Source organism: Crocuta crocuta, unplaced genomic scaffold (genome assembly GCF_008692635.1).
Source record: "Crocuta crocuta isolate KB4526 unplaced genomic scaffold, BGI_CrCroc_1.0 scaffold288, whole genome shotgun sequence".
Classification (NCBI taxonomy): Eukaryota; Metazoa; Chordata; class Mammalia; order Carnivora; family Hyaenidae; genus Crocuta; species Crocuta crocuta.
This window is the reverse complement of record NW_027532607.1, coordinates 2198257-2222599: the sequence shown is the minus strand read 5'-3', so window position 1 is coordinate 2222599 and position 24343 is coordinate 2198257. Positions and strand designations below refer to the sequence as shown.

At 36.2% G+C, this 24343-nt stretch overlaps 1 protein-coding gene across 6 annotated transcripts in view; it reads right to left on the bottom strand.

The window, feature by feature from the left end:
• Positions 1-24343, bottom strand: part of TANC2 (tetratricopeptide repeat, ankyrin repeat and coiled-coil containing 2) — a 370672-nt gene that overhangs the window by 100226 nt on the left and 246103 nt on the right. For all 6 annotated transcript variants that reach the window (XM_077780437.1, XM_077780436.1, XM_077780438.1 and 3 more), the window contains 2 exons: positions 23462-23725; positions 13397-13522 (listed from right to left, as the gene is read on the bottom strand). In XM_077780437.1, coding sequence (XP_077636563.1) covers positions 13397-13522; positions 23462-23725 — 390 coding nt within the window. The remainder of the gene's footprint in view (positions 1-13396; positions 13523-23461; positions 23726-24343) is intronic.

Here is a 24343-nt window from a genome sequence, read left to right as displayed (position 1 = left end):
AGAACCCAATTCTAACTACCAAGCCAGTTGTTTTCTTTTTAAAATATATATGTATCTTTTTTTTTAATAGTTTATTGTCAAATTAGTTTCCACATACCACTCAGTGCTCATCCCCACAAGTGTCCTCCTCCATGCCCATCCCCCCCTCCCCACATCCATCAGTCCTCAGTTTTTGTCAGCATTCAAGAGTCTCTCATGGTTTGCCTCTCTCCCTTTCCCCCACCATTTCCGCCCTTCTTCTCCCCCTTGTTCCTCCGTCAAGTTTCTCCTAATCCTCCTATACGTGCAAACATATGATATTTGTCCTTCTCTGCCTGACTTATTTCGCTCAGCATAACACCCTCAAGGTCCATCCATGTTGCTACACATGGCCAGATTTCATTGTTTCTCATTGCCATGTATGTATCTTTTAATACTTATTTATTTTTGAGAGACAGCAAGCTAGCGAGGGAGGGGCAGAAATAGAGAGGGAGACACAGAACACGAAGCAGGCTCCGGGCTCTGAGCTGTCTGCACAGAGCCTGATGTGGGGCTCAAACTAATGAACTGTGAGATCATGACCTGAGCTGAAGTCATTCGCTTCACTGACTGGCCAGTCATTTTCTAATGAGAGATGAGTTTATGCTCTGATCTACTTCACTTATAACTTTCTTTTTAAAACGATGACATGAATTTCTACTTCTGCCCAAGATGGAGTGAAAAGGACTATATTTACCCTCGTACCTAAAACAATCCCCAAACAAACAAACTTCTAGACAAAGTATATAAAACAATGGTTTTTAAGACACTAGACACAGTCAATGAAAAATAATGATCCCTGAGAGAGGAAAAACAAATAGGCAAATACTATGCTCACTTATTGCCTTAAAAGAATTTCCAGACCATGATGTAGGGAGGGAAAACCCAGTCAGATTCTGGCAGACTCCCTGAGTTGAGGATATGAAACTGAGAATCCAGGAAGACTAAGGCAGCAACCCCTTCATCGTAAAGAGTTCTGAGAAGGTGAGAGTGAAACAGTAATCATTCTGGAGATGTGTGGAAAGTAGAGTACTGACTGGCACATATATGTGAGAAAACTGCCCAAGGCCAGGAAATGATCTATCCAAGAGGATTAGAGGGAAGAGGCCTGCTGCTTTCACAGGGCCAGGAATAGGGCCTGTTACTAGCAGCCAGAATGGAAAAACTCACAATTTACAGGACACTGGGTAAGATATCCAGAAAGGTCTTGTCTTAGTAGTATAGAAATTTAAGACCTGTGATAAATATTGTTCTGGTCCTACTCAACAAATCTTAAAGGCAAGACCCAAAATTAATCCTACTGTTCCCAAATAACTTCAACATTCCTGAAAAAAAGTTGAAGAATATTTATAAGAATACAAAAATATCTACCGTCCAGTAAGGTACAATCTACTATGTCTGGCATCCAAACAAAGATTGTTAGGCATGCAAAGAAGCAGGAAAAAGGAACCACAACTAGGAGAAAAATGAATCAAATGAAACAGCACCAGAACTGACAGATGTTAGAATTATCAGAGAAAGACTTTAAAATGGTAATTAAAACAATATTCTATATGTTCAAAAGTAGGGATATGAGACATATAAAAGTGAACTGTTAAGAAAAAAAAAACCCTACAAGAGAAGTGAAAAATATACTAGATGAAATTACTAATTTGACACTACAAAAGAAAGGATGAGTGACCTTGAAGACATAGGAATAAAAACTTTCCAAAATTAAATATACAGAAAAAAAAATCCTCTAAAATAAAGTGTCATTGAACTGTGAGACCACTAAAAGTGGCCAAATATAACCAGTGCCCCTGAAGATGGGTGACAGAAAATATATTTAAAGAAATAGCTATAAAATTCCTAAATCTTATGAAAGCTATAAACTCACAGATCCAAGAAGCTTATTGAGCCTGAAGTCCAAGAAATATGAAGAAAATGACACCAAGGTATAATCAAATTACTCACAACCAGAGACAAAGAGAAAAATCTTAAAAGCAGCCACAGAATAAAAAGACATATGAAGTACAGAGGAACAAAAGATAAGGATGGGGGCGCCTGGGTGGCTTAGTCGGTTAAGCGTCCGACTTTCGCTTAGGTCATGATCTCGCGGTTCGTGGGTTCGAGCCCCGCGTCTGGCTCTGTGCTGACTGCCAGCTCAGAGCCTGGAGCCTGTTTCCGAGTCTGTGACTCCCTCTCTCTCTGATCCTCCCCTGCTCACGCTGTCTCTCTCTCTCTCCTAGAAATAAATAAAACATTTAAAAAAAAGTTAAAAAAAAAACAACAAAAGGTAAGGATGACAGCAGATTTCTGGTCAGAAACAATGCAAATGGGAAGACAGCAGACCTACAGCTTAAAATTATAGAAAGGAAAAAAAAAACTGTTAACCTAAAATTATATACCCAGTGAAAATTTAAAAGTAATGGTGAAATGAAGACTTTTTCAGACATATAAGAGCTGAAAAGATTAATCACCAGCAGATCCACAATATAAGAAATGTTAAAAAAACAAAACAATACAAAAAGTCTTCCAGGCTGAAGAAAAATGTTACTGGACAGAAATACGGATTAACACAAAGAGATGAAGAACACCAGAAATAATGAGAACTACAAATCTCAAAAAATTTTTGTTGTCTTTACAACAAATTGTATTTGAATAATTGGATACCTATAGGTAAAAACAAAACTAACCAAACCAAAACAAACAACAAAACCTCAAAAAACCACTTTCATACATATCACACACCATATATAAAAATTAATCATAGACCAAAATGTAAAATCTAAAACTGTAAAACTTCTGGAAGAAAATATAGGAGAAAATACTTATGACCTTTGGTTAGTCAAATAAATTTTAGATACAACACATCCATCAAGACAAAAATTCATAAACTGGATTTCTAAAAACTTCAGTTCTTCAAAAGACACTGTTAAAGACAATGACAAAAAGCCATATTACGGGAAAAAAATATTTGCAAAGCATGTATCTGATAAAAGACTTATATCAAAACTATAGAATAAACTCTCAAAACTCAATAACAAGAAAAGAAGCAACCCAATAAAAAGTAGACAAAATATTTGAACAGATGCTTCTTCACCAAAGAAGATAATCATTCGATGGCAAATAAGTACACAAGATCATCAATGTAAGTACAATGTCATAGAGATCTCTAGAATTTTCTCATCTAGCATGACTGAAACTTAACACCCACTGAACAGCAACTCATTTTCCCCTCCTGCAGGCCCTAGCATCTGCCATTCTACTTTATGCTTCGAGGAGTATGACTACTTTAGATACCTTATATGAGTGAAATCATGTGGTATTTGTTCTTCTATGGTTGGTTTAACTTAGCATAATGTCATCAAAATTCATCCATGTTTTAGCATATGACAGTACTTCCTTCTTTTTTTTTAGTGGCTGAATAACATTCTACTCTATGTATATGGCACATTTTCTTTACATATTTATCCATCAATGGATATTTAGGTTTTTTCCACCTCTTAACGATTGTGAAAAATGCTGGAATGAACATGGGAGTGCATGTATCTCTTTGAGATTCTAATTTTAGTTTTTTGGATATATACCCAGGCACGTGATTGCTGGATAATATGGCAGTTTTATTTTTAATTTTTTGAGGGACCACTGTGCTGCTTTCCATAGTGGCTGCACCATTTTGCATTCCTAACAACAGAGCACACGAGTTCTAATTTCTCTATCTCTTTGTCTTGTTCTTTTCTTTGTGTATGTGTGTTTTCTAATAGCCATTCTAACAGGTATGAGGTGATCGATCATTGTGATTTTCATTTGCAACTCCTTCATAAGTAATGATGTTGAACATCTTTTCAAATACCTGTTGGCCACTTGTATGTTTTCTTTGGGGAAATGTCTATTCAAGTCCTTTGTCCATTTAAAATATCAGGTTATTAATTTTTTTGCTGTTGAGTTATAGGAATTCCTTATATATTTTGGATATTTACCTCTTATCAGTTATACGGTTTGCAAGTACTTTCTTTCATTCCATAAGTTGTCTTTTTATTCTCTTTTTAAGTACTCTAGAAAGATACCCATATGTTTCATATTGTAATTCAACTTTCCCCTCCTTATCTTAAACATAATTTGTTTATTTGTATCTATTTCTTCTTTGTTAATTACTCTACCTATCCTTGTTAATGGCTCAGTTAACTCAGCTAAAAACATACTGAATTGCTGTTAGTGACTCTAGATGGAAAAGGGTCTGATTGTACAATTTATTGTGTTAGTTCTCAACTAGCATAGAAGTGATTTTAGTTTTTGTTTTTGAGTAAGTTAATAAAATTCATTAAGTACTGTCTAGGAAGTTTCTCATACATTATCTAATATATCTACTCCTTTAGTTCTTGTCCATCACCTGTTCTGTTTCATGGTCCATCTGGCAGTGTCCATTTTGAAGAATAGTATCAGCAAGAGTTAATTTTTAAGGTACTAACAAACCATAACCTACCTTCTCTGAAACTACTTATTTTTCTGGTTTCCGTATCAGAGAAGGACAACAGCAATGATAACTGTAAGATGGAGAAATGACATGATCTGAGCTGCTTTTTAGAAAGATTAATCTGGCAAGCCAGGTATCACCTTGATTCAAATGTGGAAAAGACCAGAGGAGGGAGACAAGCTAATTGGCTGCACTGAGAACGGAGAACATGGGAAGAATGTGAGAAACTAGGAGAGTAGAATCCTCAGGGCATCAGAAGTACTGGATGTAGGAGATAATGAAGACAGTGATTCAAAGGTGACTTCAAGAATTAAAGCCAGGTGAGAGGAAAATTGGAGCACTATTAATAGAAATAGGGAAGTAGGAGCTAGTTCGGGCTAATGAGTCACAGTGGTACCCTGTCTGATCAGAGCCACCACTTGAAGGACAGTCATTGGCACTCAGTGCTGATATGCAGCCCTCTCTCCCATACCTAATACCCTACAGTCTCGAGTAAAATATCCTACAGTCCCGAGTATCTAAAATAAGCCGTTGTATTGTTACATTATTACATGACTTAATGCTTTTTACATTATACTGTCCATAACACTGTATAGTATGTTAGTTAAGGGCACAGGCTCTGGAGTCTGCCAGATTTGAAACGAATCCTGGCACTGCCCATGACTAGATGTGTAACTTTAAGCAAGTTGTTTAACCTCTTTAAATCCTGTTTCCTTTTTACTACTACTTAGATAAAAGGGTTGTGAGGATTAAGTAAGAACACATTTAAAGCTCTTAGCACTGTGTCTCCAAAGAATAAGAACTTTGGTAAATGCAAGCTATCATTTTTATATCTATTTAAAGTGTCCCATTCTCAACAGTTGTCTTACCGTTTTAAGAAGTCCACTGTATCCTATTAATGTGGAGATAAAAAAGGGAAGAGGCTTATTTTACTCTAGTAAATAATACTTTGAGTCTCTGATAACTGCATATTAAATTTCAGCTTTCTGACATTGGTCTTATAGGAAAACATTTGTTGAGAAAAATCTGGAGTCACTGCTGAGTGGAATTTTCAGGAAGGGGAGAAAATAATAAAATAATAAAATAAAATTATAAAATAAATCAGGAAAACCTAACTCTCTCAAATGCTACTTTTCATACGTTTCCTCATGTTGAATACCTCAAAAAATGTAGGGAAAATATAAAAACAGTAAGGCTTTTAAAATGTGAAACATCTGATAATATAATTATGTAACTATGTCAAATAGTTTTGTGTTATTAAATTGTTGGCCTTGAGGATGAGACCTGAGATTTATTTTTATTGGAGCATCAAAACTGGTTAATTACTTGGCTTTTAAGATAAAACATTTTTAAGTGAACACTCAGTGATGAAATAGTGATGGTCCTACAAAAGAAATTCTCCAGTTCTATATTTTATTATATCTTGGGAAGTTATTCCATAAAAAACCTTTTAGATACAAGATTATAAAGCTTAAATCATTTTACAGAATTAAAAAATGTTTTGCAAAGCGTTACCTAAGTAAATTTACTGGCAAGATGATTACTTTAATAAGATTTAGTCACTTTTGGAGAAAATAATGATAGATTAACTAGCACCCCAATTCTTTAAATCTAATTTAGCTCAGGGGTACCTGGGTGGCTCAATCGGTTAAGTATCCAACTCTTGATTTTGTTTCAGATCATGGTCTCATGCTTTTTGTGGGCATGAGCCCTGAGTGGGGATCCATGCTGTTTGGGATTCTCTCTCTCTCTCTCTGCCCCTCCCCTGCTTGTGCTCTCCCTTTCTCTTTCCTAATAAATAAATACACTTAAAATTTTTTTAAAATTTTAAAACATTTAAAACCATCAAAATGTCATATGGTTATTTTTTCTTTATTGCACTTAAGGTATTTAAGAATAATTTCAGTGATTTATTCTTGTAGAATTATCATGATTAGACTCTCTTCCCTGTTTCTCTACAGGCTTTCTTTTCTCTAAGTAGTGTGTTATTTAATGCAAGGAGTCCATCTGTGACTATTACAAGGCTATGTGTTTTACAGTCTCTTTCTTCTCTTTCTCAAAGTTGTTTCTCCCTTGAGGGTCTTGTGGGGGAACTCTGTCATATGTTAGCTACTGTTTGGATTCTCACACCTGAAGATGAAATTTACCAAATAAGACTGGCTTACATAAAAACCAGATCTGGGCACCTATCTGGAGCTACTTTAACAAGTAGTGATCTGCTTTTAAAAAATCATAGCCAGACTACTCCAAAAAGCATAAACTAATTTCTAGCAGACATTCAAAGATATCCGGGTTGAAAGCTGCATTTTCAAATTTTAAGGTACTTTTCAAAAGAGTTGCCTGGGAGTGGAAGGGTCAACTTCATACAACTGAAGATTATAATCTATGCATTTAATATTTACCTATAGGCAGTTATGTACATGCAACCTTATCTTTGGATTTTAAATATAAAGAAAGAAGTTTAATCTTGTAAGAATTAAACAGTGAACAGTGAGAGAAAAGAGACTGATGGAAATATTCTCTTGTAAATGTGAGAGCCAGCCAGGTCATGATCAAGATGACTAAGAACCTCAGGGGTGAGTGACTCAGGAGGCTAAAGCAAGAATATTAGCTTCATGACATGCATCTTAGTCATCTTCATAAAGCATTCATTGTTTTGGAAAAGTAAGGACTCACAAATAGTGTGAAACACTGACTTTACTTGATGAAAATTCAATTTTTTGCTTTGACAAAGCCATGAGAACCATGGCAGGGTCAATTTCACAGAAATTCTGCCAATGAGTCAGTCAGATTATCATTTGCACATATGCCCTCTTACCTAGTATCTACTAAAGCAGCTATTAACTAAACCCAATGCCTGTGAATGGCCATTTAGTAACATAATTTAGTAAAAGTCCTAAGGAAATGAACATATATTGGGAAATAAGTTTTAATTAGGAATATGTAATTTCTTCAAGCGGAACAGTGTAATTATGATTTAGCATCAGGCAAGTTAGAGTATTACCATTAATAATTTACCCCAAGTAGCTACTACTTGAGATCAGTATGCTATGATGTGCTTTGTGTATTTTAATTCCCCCTTGTCCTCTTTATATATTCCATCATAAGATTTATTACATTTATCCTGGTGGGTGGATAGATGAGCTAATGGGTGATAGGCACTTGTTAGAATGAGCACTGGGTGTCCTATGTAAGTGATAAATCATTAGGTTCTACTCCTGAAACCAATACTATCCTGTATGTCAACTAACTTGAATTTAAATAAATAAATTAAGAAAAAAGAAATGTAAAAAAAAGATTTATTACATTTATTTATAAAAACCAATAACCTCTTCCTTCCTTTTGCTAAGCAGCAAATTTAGTTTCTGTCTCTCTCTGTGGAAGAAGAGAATCTATTAAGACGGTCAGAAAGAGTGAGAGGTTTCAGGTTGGTTATTTCAAGCAAAACTCCACAGTAACACATTGGTGATATAATTTTTTAAAATGGACCCCAAAACAATTTTTAAAACTTGAGTTAAAAACTTTAGTAATGTTTCATATTAATATCTCTCAAAGACATTAGGATTTGGGACTAGAAAAGGTACTTATGGTTGGTTAGCCAGCTATATACTCCACACTAGCACGTAATCTTCTGTAACTATTTTATCATTAAAGCCCAGGCTCTTGGATGGTTGACAGCTAGGAATCTAGCAACTTGCTGCAGTGGGATCCTGGGCAGTGCACTTACGTGACCTTTTCCCCATTGTTGGGCTGTGTATCTGGAAACATCAATTTTGTTAGAACAGTTGTTCAAAACAGCTGTCTNTTTACTAGTGAAGTAAATTTTAAAACAAAATTTTCTCTATTGCTGTTTCTATTCTGTATTTTACCTCCCCTCTAGTCTTTTTATTTGTGTGTGTGTGTTCGTGTGTATGTGTGTGTGTGCGTGCGCAAGTGTTAGTGTTAATACCCCACTTGTAGCTCAGATGTTATCCAGCAACTTCCGCTTCTGGTCAAAACACTATTATTATGATCAAACAATTGTAGTTATTATTAAGGTAACTATGAAATGAGCTACACCTGTACTTTTATTTTTATTAATCCAAACAAACATTTATTGCACATGTATTCTTTTTGGCATTAAGTGTTGGGTTTCATGCAAAATGGTCAGAACACAATTACAAGCCATTGTGCTTCAAATCTGGGAATAATCTGTAAGGTTTTAGTCACTGCACTGAAATAACACAACTAAAGAACATCAGTGAAAACAGGCTGGCCCTTCTAACACAGAGCTAGTGTAATAAATGCTAAGTGATGAGTGAAGAATTACACACTGACAGCTTAGAATTCCAGAACGAAGGTATCTCCTAAAACCCAAGTGAATTCAGGACAAATATTCAAAAAGTACTTAAAACAAAGCAGGAAGAGTAAGGCTTGTCGACTACAGGAGGTCCTTCCAGCTTGGAAGTATAAAAAGATGGGAAAAACTTAGGTAGACAAGAGAAAGAAAAATACCACATGGTTTCACTTACATTTAGAATATAAAAACAAATGAACAAACAGCTCTTAAATACAAAGAACAAACCGGTGGCCACCAGAGGGGAGGTGAGTGGGGGATGGGTGAAATAGATGGAGGGGATTAAAAGATACAAACTTCCAGTCATAAAATAATTAAGTCACAGAGATTAAAAAACAGCTCTCTGCCTGTACTCTTAAACATGTGTTTATGAACAACTTCTAACCAATTCTAAAACTACACTTTTTTTTTTTTTTTTGCTTTTCTGTAAACAGACTATGTGGTCTTTAAAGGTGTAAAGGGACTTATCTTCAACTGCAGCGGTATTCTCCAAACCAGTGGTTCTTAAAGTATGACCTGGGGACCCCTGGGGATTTTGAAGATACTTTTACGGACTCCACCAAATCAAAACTATTTTCATAATACTAAAAGGTTACTTCTATTTTTCCACACTCATTCTTTCCCAAGTGTACAGAAGGATTTTCCAGAGCTTATATGATTATTCACAAAGAATACATCTATTACTGTTTTTTAAAAATAAACAGATATTTTAACAATTTCTCAGTTTTAACTTCTACTATGGTAAATATCAATAGATATAACTCACATAAACACAAGCTTTTAGGGTCCTCAATAAGCTTTTAAAAAAAGTTTGTTTATTTAGAGAGAGAGTGCACAGTGAGGGGAGGGGTAGAAAGAGAAGAGAGGGAATCCCAGGTAAGCTTCACACTGAGAGCACGTGGGATCCATCCCACAAACTGTGAGATCCTTGAGCTGAAATCAGGAGTCAGATGTTTAACTAACTGAGTCACCCAGGTGCCCCAAGTCCTCAATGATTTTTTTTTAAGTGTATAAAAGGGTGCTGACAACAAAAAGTTTGAGAACCACTGCTCTAAACAGACTAGTGCAATGCATGAAGTGCCCAAAAAATGCTTTATACCTCTTGAGACATATGTTTAAGAGGTATTATTTCAGATAATCTCCATACTTCAAATCAGCCGGCAAATTTAGTAGCCGGGCTACAGTGTACATGACCATTAACCACCTTCTCTGAAGATCCAGGGTCATTTAAAACCCATCATTTGAGACTTATTTATTATTATTTTTTTAAATGTTTATTTTTGAGAGAGAGAGAGAGAGGGGGACAGAGTGAATGTGAGCAGAAGAGGGGCAGAGAGTGAGGAAGACACAGAATCCAAAGCAGATTCCAGGCTCTGAGCTACGGCACAGAGCCTGACAAGGGGCTCAAACTCATGAACTGTGAGATCATGACCTGAGCCAAAGTCAGATGCTTAACTGACTGACACCTAGGGCCCCATCATCACTTGTGATTTAAAACCAACTTGTTATTAAAAACAACTTCATAGGATTTATTTGAGTAACATTTTAAAATATAGAAAGATATATCTTTAATGGATTTATCTTAGTGTATACTACAAAGTTTCAATCACTCTACTACTTTTTTTGGGTAAAATTGTTCTACTCCAACCACAGCCGTAAGAAAAATATATAAAACCAAAATACGACTGCAATTTGTTATATTCTTTTAAATAAAATAGAAAGCATGATGTGACATGTTTTCTAAAAGTATGCCAGGAAAACAATATGATTCTGTTTCTATGATAAAGTGCAATGTTTTGGATGTAAGCAGCACAAATGATAAAGGTTTATCAAGGAGGTCTATAGAAACATAAGAAAGTCAATCCAAGTTTGCTTTCCTTTCTTGTAAATGTGTTTTAAGTCATATCGTAAGACAGAGTTCATCTGTGTCTTACTTAATTAAACAGTAATTAAGATAACATGTTACTTTTTGAGGGAAGATTAGTATGCTAATTTTAGAAGGCAAAATACTGCTTAATAAGCATCCAGTCTCTTATGGATTAAAGTACTCAACTGAATGGCATGTTCTTAACCATTTAGAATGCTAAAAGAAAAGCTCTTGAAAGAAAAGACAACTTTAAGGAGCTGAAACACTAATATCATAGCACCTTTATCAGTGGAAAAGCTGCATCTTCAAGTTCTAGTGTAAACAATCAGATGAGACAGAATCTGCAAGGGATATACAATTACTTTTGCTAGGAATGCATTATTCAGGCAGAGGGCTCCCTAAAGATTTAGGCATGCTTTGAAATATCCTTGGATTTACTTTGGTTTTACTGAATGTTTAGGCCAAAGTTCAATGCAAAAGAAAAGATTTCTGTTGTTTTCTAGATACAAGTGATACCCATGTCTAAATATCAAGCTCACTAGAATGTGTCTGCCAAAGATCTGACTGAATCTTCGTACATCAGAGCAGAGATATACCATCAAGTAGCAATAGAACCCAACACAAAGGGTTCTCAAAACTACACAGCTGCAATCTGTCAGTGGATTTTGTCTTCTACTTACAGGCACACCTTGTTTTGTTGTGCTTCACAGGCAGATAATGTATTGTAAAACTGAAGAAGCTCTGTGGCAACCCTGGATTGAGCAAGTCTATTGGGGTCATTTTCCATAGTGAAAGCATGTGCTCACTACGTCTCTTGGTGTCACATTTTGGTAATTTGTGCAATATCTCAAACTTTTTCATCATTATATTTGTTATGGTGATCTGTGATCAGTGATTATGACTCACTGAAAGCTCAGATGATTACCATTTTTAAAGCAATAAAGTCTTTTAAAATTAAAGTATGTACATTGTTTTTTTTTTTTAGAGAATGCTTTCGCATACTTAATAGACTACAGTATAGTATAAATATAACTTTTATATGTATTGGGAAACCAAAAAATCCATTTGATTTGCTTTATCGTGAAACTCGCTTTACTGTGGTGGTCTGAAACTGAACCCACAAGATCTCTAAGTATGCCTGTGGTACAAAATCCATTGTTATGACTAGCAAAGCAGAAAATAAAATAGCATCAGTATATTTTTCAGTAAGAAATGCAAGGTGATGCCAATGCAGATTTTCAACCAAATCTAAAGGTCTGTATAGATCAATAGTTGTATCCAATCTTTTGTTTGTTTGTTTTCAGGTGCACAACTTAGTGATTCAACACTTACATACAATACCCGGTGCTCATCACAAATGCCTTCCTTAATCCCCATCTCCTATGCACCTCTGGTAAACAACCGTTTGTCCTCTACAGTTACGAGTCTGATTCTTGGTTTGCCTCTTTCTTTCCCCTTATGATCATTTGTTTTGTTTCTTAAATTCCACATACGAGTGAAATAATGTGTCCAATCTTCTTAATTACGGCTATGTATTCTGGTTTTGGCACAAATCATTTATTTAGTCTTTTGACTAGATTTATTCAGGTTTTGGATATAATCAACCTACCAGCACTAAGATTGTGCTTAATGCAATTCCACTTTCTGGGCTAGAAATACACAGCTGCATATACTAAGCAAATAGCATGTGGCTAACTGAAGAAACAGTGAGCAGGATGAACAGGATTGGGAACTAAAACTATGACTGAGGTCATCAACTCACTATAGCTGACCGGAGGTATGGTAAGTGCAGCAATACAATCAATCATTTTATGTTCCTGCTTGGTCAGTCATTGAGAAACACTCAGCACAGTGAATTCCAGAATGGAGAGCAGGCATGAATGAATTCCTTCCTGTGTGAGTTATGATGTGGTACCCATACAGATTAGCATTGGACAAAGGGTGAGGAGGAGAGCAAAGGAAAGATGAAAATAATCTATAAGATAAAATTTAAAAAGCACTTGGGGGAGTAGAGCTATGGATTACTAGGTATTAGAGAAAGTGGACCATCTGTCTGTTAAGGCTATTAGAAATAGTTTTGTTTGTTCATTTTGAACAAACAAAAGGCACAAGCAGTGGGACGACTAACAGATCTTTCAATTAGACTGTCTTTGAAAAGGTCAACAAAATGAGAATCTTTGAAAAGATCAGGTTCCTGACTTCAGAAACACGCAGCATGTATAAAGAGTGTAGAGAAACAGGTGTCCGAGTGGTAAAAGGGTTAAGTTGTTTAGATGTTGCGAGGACAGGACTACAAACACCGTCTGAGAGTCCAAGTAAATAAAAGTACTAGAAATGGCCACTAGAATGAAAATGCAATAAATTCTCTTTGAAATAGGTGACTATCAGAACCAAGTTCACCTGGATGGCTAGGGCTGAAGTTAGTCAACACTCACTTCTGAAATCCAGGAGCTTTAAAAGGCTGTTTCCCTCATCACCACTGTTACCCTTGTTTTCTTTCAGAATTTCAAGGAATCAATGCTTTCGACTGCTTGAAATTACAATGTCTACGATGAGTATAATGTATTTGTGTTTATCTTTCTATTCTATGGTTACAAGCTTATAGTTAAGGGAGACTTAAATTGAGTGTGGAAACTGGAAACAAAGAAAATTTTTGCCTACTGCCCATTTCTATGTTTTGCCTGGGCATCTCCAGGCAAAGCCCTACTAGGGTTCTAACCTCTCAGATCCTGTTGTGTGCGAGCACCGCCCATGCTCTGCCTCGGCATCCGAAGAGAAGTTCTCAAAGGCGTATGTCTCTGTTCATCCAGGTAAGCAAGGTCCTCCAAGTGGGCAGAGCTTGTGGCTGACAAGACAGAAAAGTTTAGTCAGAATATGTAAGTTTAGAAAACTTTCAGTTAGTCTGTACTGTACCTCCCAAACTTGGGAATCAGAGATTACTCTGGCATATATATTTACCAGGAGTTTGCTGAACTTGAAGTCTTCATCAGTGTCTAGAACACGTACCAGGGAAAAATGTCAAGAGCCGTCTTCAACCCCTTCATCACTATCACCTGCCTGAGCTTATGAAGAGTACTGGCCACAAGTAGGCAACCACATTAGTACTCGATAACAAAGATTATTATTTTTTTGCTTCTTTTGGGTCAGAAATACCATTTGTAGAACAAGGTATAAACATCATCAGTGGAGAAACATATTCCAAATTACACTGAGGTGTAAGAAAAACATGAAGTTCTATTTTCAACATTTTCCTTTCATGCTAAAGAATGAAATATGAAAACATTCTGAAAACAATTTTCATGTGTATGTATATATTGGAAGGAAAGGCACCTGGGACAAGAGACTGAGAATTGCTAAAGAGGATTTAGGGAACTGCCAACGTCCATGAATTCCAAAGAGCACTTTGTTGCCTTCTGAACACAGGCGGAACAATGGCCTCCCACTGCATGAATAAACCCTTTAGCCCAGGCACAACACATAGAGAGAAAACGGCAAAAGAAAGGGGGAAAAATGGATATTGGCACTGCTGTCTACTGAGAGCTGTTGGGTCCATTCACAATGAACCAACAAATGAAGAAATTAAGAATCAGAAAGTGCTGGAGACAAAAATAGTTTTTAACAACAACAACAACACAACCCCCAAACTTCTGTCAGAAAATAATTATTTAGAGCTTATAAATTATTAATGAAACTGTTGATTCAATTTGATGCCAATTATGTAAGATACTGTGCCGGGGGTTACTCAGTTATTCAATTATTTACCCAGAGCTTACTGTGTGCCAGGCCCTGTTTTTGATGCCCTCCCTGGCTAAGCTGCCAGTTTGCCTCTGGTGACTGTTTTGAGTGGGAGAGAAGAAGCAGACTGAGATCATTCTTGGCTGGAGAGCTCTAATGAAGTACTGTCCACATACCCAATTGAGATAAGATGCAAATGACAATACACGGTGGATTATGACTAAGTGGCACAAAGAAAGTCACAAAGTGCTCTCTGGGCTGAAAAAGGGAGCAAAAAGAAAAAACAGAGAAGAGATAGAAGAAGACAGAAAAGAACAAGAGAGAACATATGCCAGAGATCTATATTCCCTTCATCCTTCAACTACTGCAATTATCTTGTTACTTGGGTCTACTGGAAACTGAGAGGACAGGAACTTAACCAGACCATAGATATACTTTCTATGAGGAAATAAAAGTCTCTGGAAGCTAGCCTAGGGAACTAAACCAAGAAAGGAAGTCAAATGCCATGTTACACATCAGTGGAAGAGCTTGGAGGAATAAGAGATAATCTTGATTTCCGCATTCTGAAATTAAAACTATCCAGAATAGATAACTATTTAATCTTTTATTTAAAAACACTGGAGACAATGACTCTTCTACCATTCCCCCTGGGAGAGTAATAGAGGAATAAGAGATAATTTTGATCTCTGTGTTCTGAAATTAAAACTATCCAGAAAGATAACTACATGATTTTTCATTTAAAAACACTGGGGATGATGACTCTTACACCATTCCCACTGGTACTCTAATGTGGTTCTGTGAATTAGTTCTTCCTTGAGTTTAATAGTATATTTCCTCCTTTAATCAAAGTCTGTTTTGTTTGGTTCATCATGTGTGTAGCTATCCCCCATCTCCCAAAAAGGGGGGGCCCTCAGAGGTCCCATTCTCACAGAGCTCTCCTTGGAGCTCAGAAATATTAGCATCGGCTGAGCAGGGCCCCTTTAACAGAGATCAGAGTTTCAGCTTTGTGGTACCTTTCCTCCAAGTTTCCATAGTTTAACAACCCCACCCTTTTCTTGTTCCACAGGCACAGAGATAGCAGCTGCTTCCTGCGGTTGTCAAATCCATACTACCTCAGTGTTTTCTTTTTACCTTTCCAGTTCATTTGAACAGAGTACACCAATCTTTACGTATCAGATTTTCTGTTAAAATAACTGTGGTTCCTGCCTCCTGGCCAGCCCCAACTGGTACAGCATAGAAAATAACAGAGAGCGCGGCCTCGGTGGCTCAGTCGGTTAAGGTCATGATCTCACAGTTTGTGGGTTTGAGCTCTGCATTGGGCTCTGTGCTGACAGCTCAGAGCCTGGAGCCTGCTTCAGATTCTGTGTCCCCTTCTCTCTCTGCCCCTCCCTTGCTCGCTCTCTGTCTCTCTCTCTCAAAATAAAATAAAGACATAAAAAATTAAAAAAAAAAAAGAACAGAGAAGCATTCCTTTCAGGTATGTATGTTGATAATAAAGCAGTATCACAGAATGAAGACGTGAGAGGAATCTTAAAGGTCATTTGGTCTGGAGATCAGCAAACTAAGGCCTGTAGATGAATTCTGGCCTCCTGCCTATTTTTGTAAATAAAGTTTTATTGGAACACAGCCTTGTCTGTTCATTAAGTATTCATTTACAACAGAGTTGAGTCGTTGCCAAAGAGGCCATTTTGACCTGCAAAGTCTAAAATATTTACTAGATGACCTTTATATAAAAAGATTTTTTTGACCCTAACTTAGTTAAATCCTCTCATTTTCCAGATTAGGAGACAGTAGAGTGACCTGTCTATAGTGAATCACTCATGGCAGAGTCAGGCCTCAAAATCAGCTCTCTGGCCCGTCAATCCAGTAAGTGCTATTTGCATTGTACCTCTCCCTCTTTAAAGCTAAACAGCTTTAATTCTTTCTCAAAAAGCTTAGATTTCATCCCCTCTTCATCTTTGTCACTTTCTCTCAACTCTCTGGTTTTTGTGGCTTCAAAGATAAGTAATCAAACTTGGGCAATAATAAAGACCTTGTATGCAAAGTGAAGGGGCCTGTGATTGCAGACTAATAAATCTCCAGGCTTCACTGATTTTCCACAGTAAGAAAGAAAAGAACAAACAAAAGCCCCAAATTTGTAATTTTTTTAGTAATAAAAATATGTAAAGTTACTTTCTAAACCCGATAAACTGAAGAATAATATGAAAAAAGTATCAATGACAATGAGAACCTTTTACTCACATTAAAACAAAATTCAAACAAAACCTTAACAGGTGGATGAGTAAGTTTTGGATTACCATTATGGCAACAATAATGGCATATTATATAATTTTAAAGCAATGTTCTCTTATTAAAATGGTTCTACGTGCCAACACACTAAAATGGTTTGATACATTTTAATAAAAAGAAGATGCTTATTTCATTAACAGTAGGTGGAATGACACAGAAATATACAACATGGAGTGGAGCAAAAAGGTGTGTTAAGAAAAAAAATCCCAGTCTTTCTTTTTTCCTCTATTATGTTCATCTGTGACTCTTTTAAAGGTTAAAAGAAAGGACCTCTATATTTTGAGTACAGATTTGAGTAACAGATAATCCATTTTCATATCTCTTTAATGAAAAGACGTTCTGGCAGGTACTTTTAACCACAGCTTAGTTTCACAGGGTCAGCTTCCTATTCAAAGAGCTGCTGGCAGCATAAATGGTTAGTGTGAACTTAACAAGTTTTGCTAAACTAATCTTCACCATCACAATTCCTAGGAAAATGAACATCAATTGTTCTATTGCTTTATTTCACAAAACTGAGAAATGTCATAAATATGTTTTGGAATGACCACATGTCTCAATTTCAGCCAGATGATATTAAGGGAAAAAGGCAAATACTGCAATCACTGAACGAACGGTTCATTCCTTCAGAAATCCAAATACTCACAGGCAAACAGTGAACTAAGGAAAAGCAGTGATCTCTGGTATCAACTGCAATAGCTCTGAAGCCCTGATTCAGGGCACAGACAAATTTGAAATCAGTCAATGGGGAACTACTGTTTTAATCAGGACTGCAAATAAATTTTGTTTAGTGTCACTTAAATCTACTAAAACATTTGTTCTTTTTCTTATGTTGCCAATTAAAATCATTGTTGATCTCTGAATCTACGACAATTTTCTTTATCAAATATTCCAATATATTTTTTCACTGCCTTTCTTCCTTATTAAATCATAATTCTCCTTAGTCTTATCAGTTTCTCACTGCTTCATCATTTTCAAAATTCTTGTCCATTATTTACAGGAATATGAGCTACATATTGGAAAGCTGAGGCAGGAGACCTGAGATTCTGTTAGCTGGGCCCTTTGTTCTGCTAGTTGTAAACGTGTACTCTCCCTCATAATCACTTGACTCTTCCATTTGCAAGCCACTTTCTGAGAAAAAGTCTTTGTCACAGTTTGTCAAACATCTTACTCTTTGTCACAAAATTTGCTAAGGCTACACTTTCTCTGCTTCCCTGATCCTTCAGTCAAAATTAATTGCTTCTCCCCTTTGTCAACCACATACATATTGCTAATTAGGACCTGTGTTATTCAGCAACTTGCTTACATGGCTGTCTTCCCTTATTATAGTAGGTTCCTGAGGGCAAGAAAGTAGTGTCTGATTCATCTTTGATAACCCTATCCCCTCAAAGCAAATCAGAGTACCCTGCACATAATGCTTAACACAGAACTGAATTCCAGACTAGTCCTATATAGATTTAGGTATCTCTGGCTCTCTCCTCACCCTCTTCACTGCTCTGTTTAATGTATCACTATGATAATATGTTCAGCTCCAATGATGTTCATATAATCTTCCTTCAAGTACTGCTGATCCCTCTTCTACTTTTTTTCTAAAATACATATCACTTTCTATCATACTATATAAATTACTAATAGTATGATATATTATCGTTTTTCTCTGGCTAGAATGTAAGGTCCATGAGAGGGGAATTTCTGTTTTGTTTACTGAGGATATTCAAGGGTTCTGAATAGTGCCTGGCATATACATGCTCAATAAATGCTTGTCTAATAACTGAATAATGATATTTAACATACACTTTATGTTTCAACTACATTTACATGATCAATGAATAACAAACTAGGTTGTGTCTTATGGGGTTATTTGAAAGCTAAGAACGAAGGAGGTGACTATAGAAACAATGCCTTGCACATCATCATCACGAACAAACACCAATGGCAGATCTATAGGGGCATACATATCCCCACCTCACAGCGGTACTCTTACTATGAAAGTGTGCTGGCAAATTTTTTTGAGATAATTTCATCAAGTTAATACTATATTTAATGAACACTTTCTGGATACAAGCATAGGAGATAATTAGGTAAGTCGAAGTGAACTGAAGAAAGAGGAAAAACAAATCTACAATAAAAAGTTTTATGTGAAAAGAAAATGCTTTTAAGAAGCAAACTATGGGGGCGCATGGGTGGCTCAGTCGATTAAGACTCTGACTTCAGCCCAGGTCATGATCTCCTGGTTTGTGAGGTTAAGCCCTGCATCGGGCTCTGGGCTCACAGCTCAGAGCTTGGAGCCTGCTTCAGATTCTGTGTCTCCCTCTCTCTCTGCCTCTCCCCTGCTTGCTGTCTCTCTCTCTCAAAAATAATAAACATTAAAAAAAAGGGAAACTATGTAAAATCTATCTCTAAGTAAAATCTATGTCATTAAAGGTCCTTGTTTTCTGAAAAGGAAGAGGGAAGTGGGAAAAGGGAGCATATATATATATATATATTTTGAGATTTCATAGGATTGGAACAACTGACTCATTTATAGAACATTTAACTGACACACTTTTTTGAAGTCAAAATAACTTAAATAAGTGGGCAGAAAAAAAATCCAGCAGACATTTGGTACAAAACATTCCAGAGGCAACTCTATACTGAGTAGAAAACCCATTTGAATTGTTTCTTCCTAGATCAGTTGTCACCAGTGCAAATAGATTTTGGTAGCACGATTGTCATTCTGGCTGACCTGAGCAGGCAGCTTGGATGACGCTGTTCCTACAGCCTGGGCAAGAAGCCATTCTGCTGTCCTTATGCCCTTGATTCATAAAGCCAACACTCTGACTGCTGAAAAGCCCATTTTTCCTTCTTTATAAAATCCTCATTACAGCTTCTGATTGGATCCATCCAAATTCCCCATGATTCCCGTTTTGCATTTACCTGATTCTTAAGATCCTTTTCTTAGGAAAATGTGCAGCTCCAAACATTAACAAATAAATGGTGAGAGCTTATATTGTAACTGACTTCTGCTGCTTATAATTCCTTGAGAGACTCTTCATTTTCACACAAAGCCCTGAGGACAGCTGCTGCAAGTGAACATTTCCTGCTTCCCACATCCCTCTAATTCACAGCCAATCTCCTTTTAAGACATCCAGGATGACCAGAGACATCCTACTCTCCGATAATTTCTGCCATGCAACCGCGAGTCCACAAGGTTCTCTATTTCCTTCCCACTACAGTGGGCTTAAAAAATAAACATGCAGTAGTGGTTCACATTTTGAAAACAATAAAAGACAGTAGTTTTTATTTTTCATATCTTAGAATTTTAATTTAAAGGTACATGAACATCTGAATTTATATTCAGAGAACTAAGCTACTCCAGGAAAAACTCAAGACTTCGTGCCACAGATTGCCAAAACTTACCTTAATCACTTTGTCATCGGAGAGGGGAACTAGGCGGAAAGGGAAGGCTTTTCGTTTTTCCTTTGTACTTTTTTGCTTGAATTAGAATTTTTATTTGATTTGCATATTTATTATGTAACATATATGAATCTTTAATTTCTAGAATATGTCAGCAGGAACCACTGGGAAAAGAAATTATGCCTCATTTTTGTTTTGTTTTCTTCTTTGTATTTCTCTATATTAAAAAAATCTAATAAATGTTATTTTTTAAGGCAAAAAAGAAGCAACTCTGCTAAGCCATTTTCTCAACTTTACTGATACCTGGTGATTCACTCCCTATAATTCTGCAAAATGCCACAAGCTTTTAACGAACTATCTTCTCTAATTCGTGGCTCTTCTCCTTCAGTCCATCCTGTAGAGATGGGTATACAGCCATCTTCTAAACTGCAAATTTGATAGTACAGCTCCTGCTTATACTCCTGACTGTTAACAAAATAAACCTAACACTTAACATCAGAGCATATAAGCTCCTTGGTATCACCTTCAAGATCATTTTTTATTATTCTTTCACTGGACTGCAGGGTTTGGTCATGTTGAAATACCAATAATGTGCCAACTTCTTTAACTACTTGGTTCCTCCTTCCTCTTTTCTCTGTGACTTATTTTTATTGTGACTTCTTATTCATTCTTCTCTTTGAGGTCTTCTAGTCCTCTCTATCCTTTCCCATTGCACTCAGATGCTTCCCTTCTCTAGCATGGTACTTTATAAATTACTATATTACTTTATAAATTAGTGTATTATTTATAAATATACCAAAATTACTGTAAATTTGAAGCTATTTTACAAACACAACAATTGTCAGTTAGAATTCCCTCCTGTAATTCTCCATGAAATTCTTAATATTTGCTGAAGTCATTGTCCCAAAGAATATGCAAAAACTTACTTAAGTCTAAGTGTAGCCACAAATATATTGATGCTTATAAGTGGTAAAGTTTATAAATGACAGTTAGCAAAAAATATACCGCAAAAAGTAATTTAGAAGCCACCCAAATTCATAAATTGGATGACAATTCCCTGAAAGTTGAATACAATTTAAAACAATTTTATTAAGTAACTAGGATATCAGCACTTATAAGATAAACTTCTAAATAAACAAAAATTGTGCAATCCATGTAAATGAAAGAATGTACTCTTCGCCTACTATGCTTGCTTGCTTTTGTAAAGTTTTTTTTTAAACATTTCAAATGGCAATTTTTCTCTAACCTGGTGATTAAAATACCTGGTGTACAAAACTGGGTTCTATTCTCTGTGATGGAGCTTAACAGTTAGTTTCTCCTACATGTATTAGAGAAATAACTGGTGACTCACTGGTACTGCTGAAAGCTGCCTAATGCTGATTTCTAGAAAGTAGCAGTGTGAAAAAACTTTACAGGGAAGAATTATATCTGGCTAATTAGTCCTAGACAGCTCTCTGTACACCCTAAGGTTGTATCTGCATATGGTAAAATAATGAATCTGCAGATATTTATGCTCAATAAGGGCAAATTATTTTATAATTTCTCCAGTAAAGTAAAAAGGACAAGAGAAGCTCAATCTTCTGTCTTCTACTAAATGCTCAGGGCCTTCTCAAATAGTAGAGCCAGAATTTTCTTTCTTTTTTTTTTAAAGCCAGAATTTTCTTAGAAATCACTGCAGCTTAATTAATAAGTACACTGGATGCACCATTAAGGTTGGTAGCTATATTTCCCCAATTTTATGTAAGCAAGGATTTACATGATTCTCTTCTGGAAACAATGAACTTGTCTAGCACTTTCTAAATTACAGCATTCTAGGATTCTAATATGACATCATCCTTGGAGATCAACATGTTCCACAGAACCTAGGACAGAGAAGTTTCTGCTACTACGTAAAAGTGAATAATCTTGAAAAGTTAGTATTAAATTGTCTACAGTTACTGATCTTCCAGATGAGGCCTCACCACTTAATCACATGTGATGACTGATGCTGACGGTCTCCCAGAGGACGAACAAAGAGTAATGTTTTAGAAAAGTACAAAAAGGCAAGAAGCATCACACTATCATCTGTATAACATAAATCACTGCACCTGGGAAATAAGAGCTCTTAACTATAGTAAGTATTTTATTATCTCATGTCAGTGAGATAAACCTTTTAGGCATTCATTGAGCAAGTAGGAAGACAAACATAACTATGATTTTGTAGTATGGCAGAAGTCTAGATGATGCTGCATTTTGAAAATGCCAGACTGCCCAACTATTCTGCAAAAGCTCCTGGTCAGACTTATTAGTAGCAACTTGGCTGTATAAAAAAATACCCTTTGACATCAATTCTGAACAGCTGCTAAAGAATAATAGCTCCATATTCCTTTATGACTTTTTTTTAACTTTTTTTTTAATTTTGAGAGAGAGAGGGAGAGACAGACAGACATTCAGACATACACACACAGAGCGCACGCACGCAGGAGCAGAGGGAGAGAATCTTAAATGGGCTCCATCTCTATGCAGGCAGGGCTCACTCTTCATGACTGTGAGATCGTGACCTGAGTGGAAATCGAGTCAGACACTTAACCAACTGAGCCACCCAGGCATCCCCTGATATTATGGCTTTCTGACTGAGCCTTCTAGTAGTATCTGAGTTCTTTAGCACTGTAGGTACCTGGAGATTTTTCTACAGTAGGATGGCCAGGGTATTGTGGAAATAACTGAGCTCGTGGACTGGGAAGTTAAATTCTTGCCTGTCTGCCTCTCTTTCAAAGTACAGATTATGATTTCTGATCATATCAATTCTACTGAAATACTCTTCAACCTAATGTTTTTTTTTAAACTAATGTTTTTATTTATTTATTAAAAAATTTTTTTTAAATGTTTTATTTATTTCTAAGAGAGAGAGAATGAGCAGGGGAGGGTCAGAGAGAGGGAGGGAGACACAGAATCTGAAACAGCCTCCAGGTTCTGAGCTAACTGTCAGCACAGAGCCTGACGCGGGGCTCGAACCCACAAACCGTGAGATCATGACCTGAGCTGAAGTCAGATGCTTAATCGACTGAGCCACCCGGGCGCCCCTAAACTAACGTTTTTAAAAAGCACAGATTGAAATCTTTTTAAAGACTTCAGATGTGAAAAAAAATACTTTTAGAAATTCAACAATACACTTTTCAGGTTTTACTTCTGATTTTGTGAGTATTTTTATACATTTTTGGGAACAGGACGACCACGGGAGCATGAGCCTCAGCCCAGGTTCAAAAAGATATCTGCATGTATATTACACACACAAAAGAACAGGTCAAAGAAGATGAATGGGAAACCCTGTTAAAGCAGAATTTCAGTATACATGACAGTAAAATGGTCAATTTTTAAAAACTCTTACCTGCTACTGAGTTTGGCCGTGGCATAAGATACAGAGGGATAGACTGTACTGACTGTGATAAAACGGTTTCCAAGTTCCTCTCTGGGATCTTATTCAGACTATAGGTGGAAGCTGTCATATTTTCATCCACTCGATACAAACAGGAATCCATGCTGGATTTCTGAGACTGCCAAGGTTTTAGATTTCCTCCAGATCCTAATTCTTTACTGCTTTCCCCAACATATTTTGTGCGTTCCACGTTTTCAGAATAGCTTGTCAACGTAGCTAAAAAAGAGAGTAAAACAAGTTAAAATAAACAATGCCCATAAACCTAGAGATTAATCTGTTCATTTCTATCCAAATTCATTACTAGATAATAAGAGAAGTAATATTATTTTTAAGATGTCGCTGATGATTTCATCTCCACCACGAAGTTTAAATGATTGAAACCAAAATATAACGATCTCTTACATATTCTCACTCACATCTCTGTCATGTATTTACTTTAACAGCTCTCTCTGAATGGAACTAAACAAATTCATATATCAATGCTAAAAGATCTACACTAGGACCTATGAATGTGAAAAATTTTGGAATTTCATCAAAAAGGGAATTTAAAGAACTTTCATGGATTGCTGGAGAGCCCCACAGTTCTTGAAAAGACCTTTATACTCTTTTTATCCCATATTTTCCCTCATTTAAATTTATTTCCTTTCATATGTAATAATGAGTTAGAAAAAAATAAACGGTCCTAAGTAAATGCTAATATAGGAGAAATAATCTGTCCAAATAAGTAAACAATACAGGGCCTTCTTGTACAGCTACCCTCTGTAGCACTAACCCTAGATGTCCCTTAATGAAATCAAACAAAAAAAATCTAGAATTTTATCTAGTCTTACCATT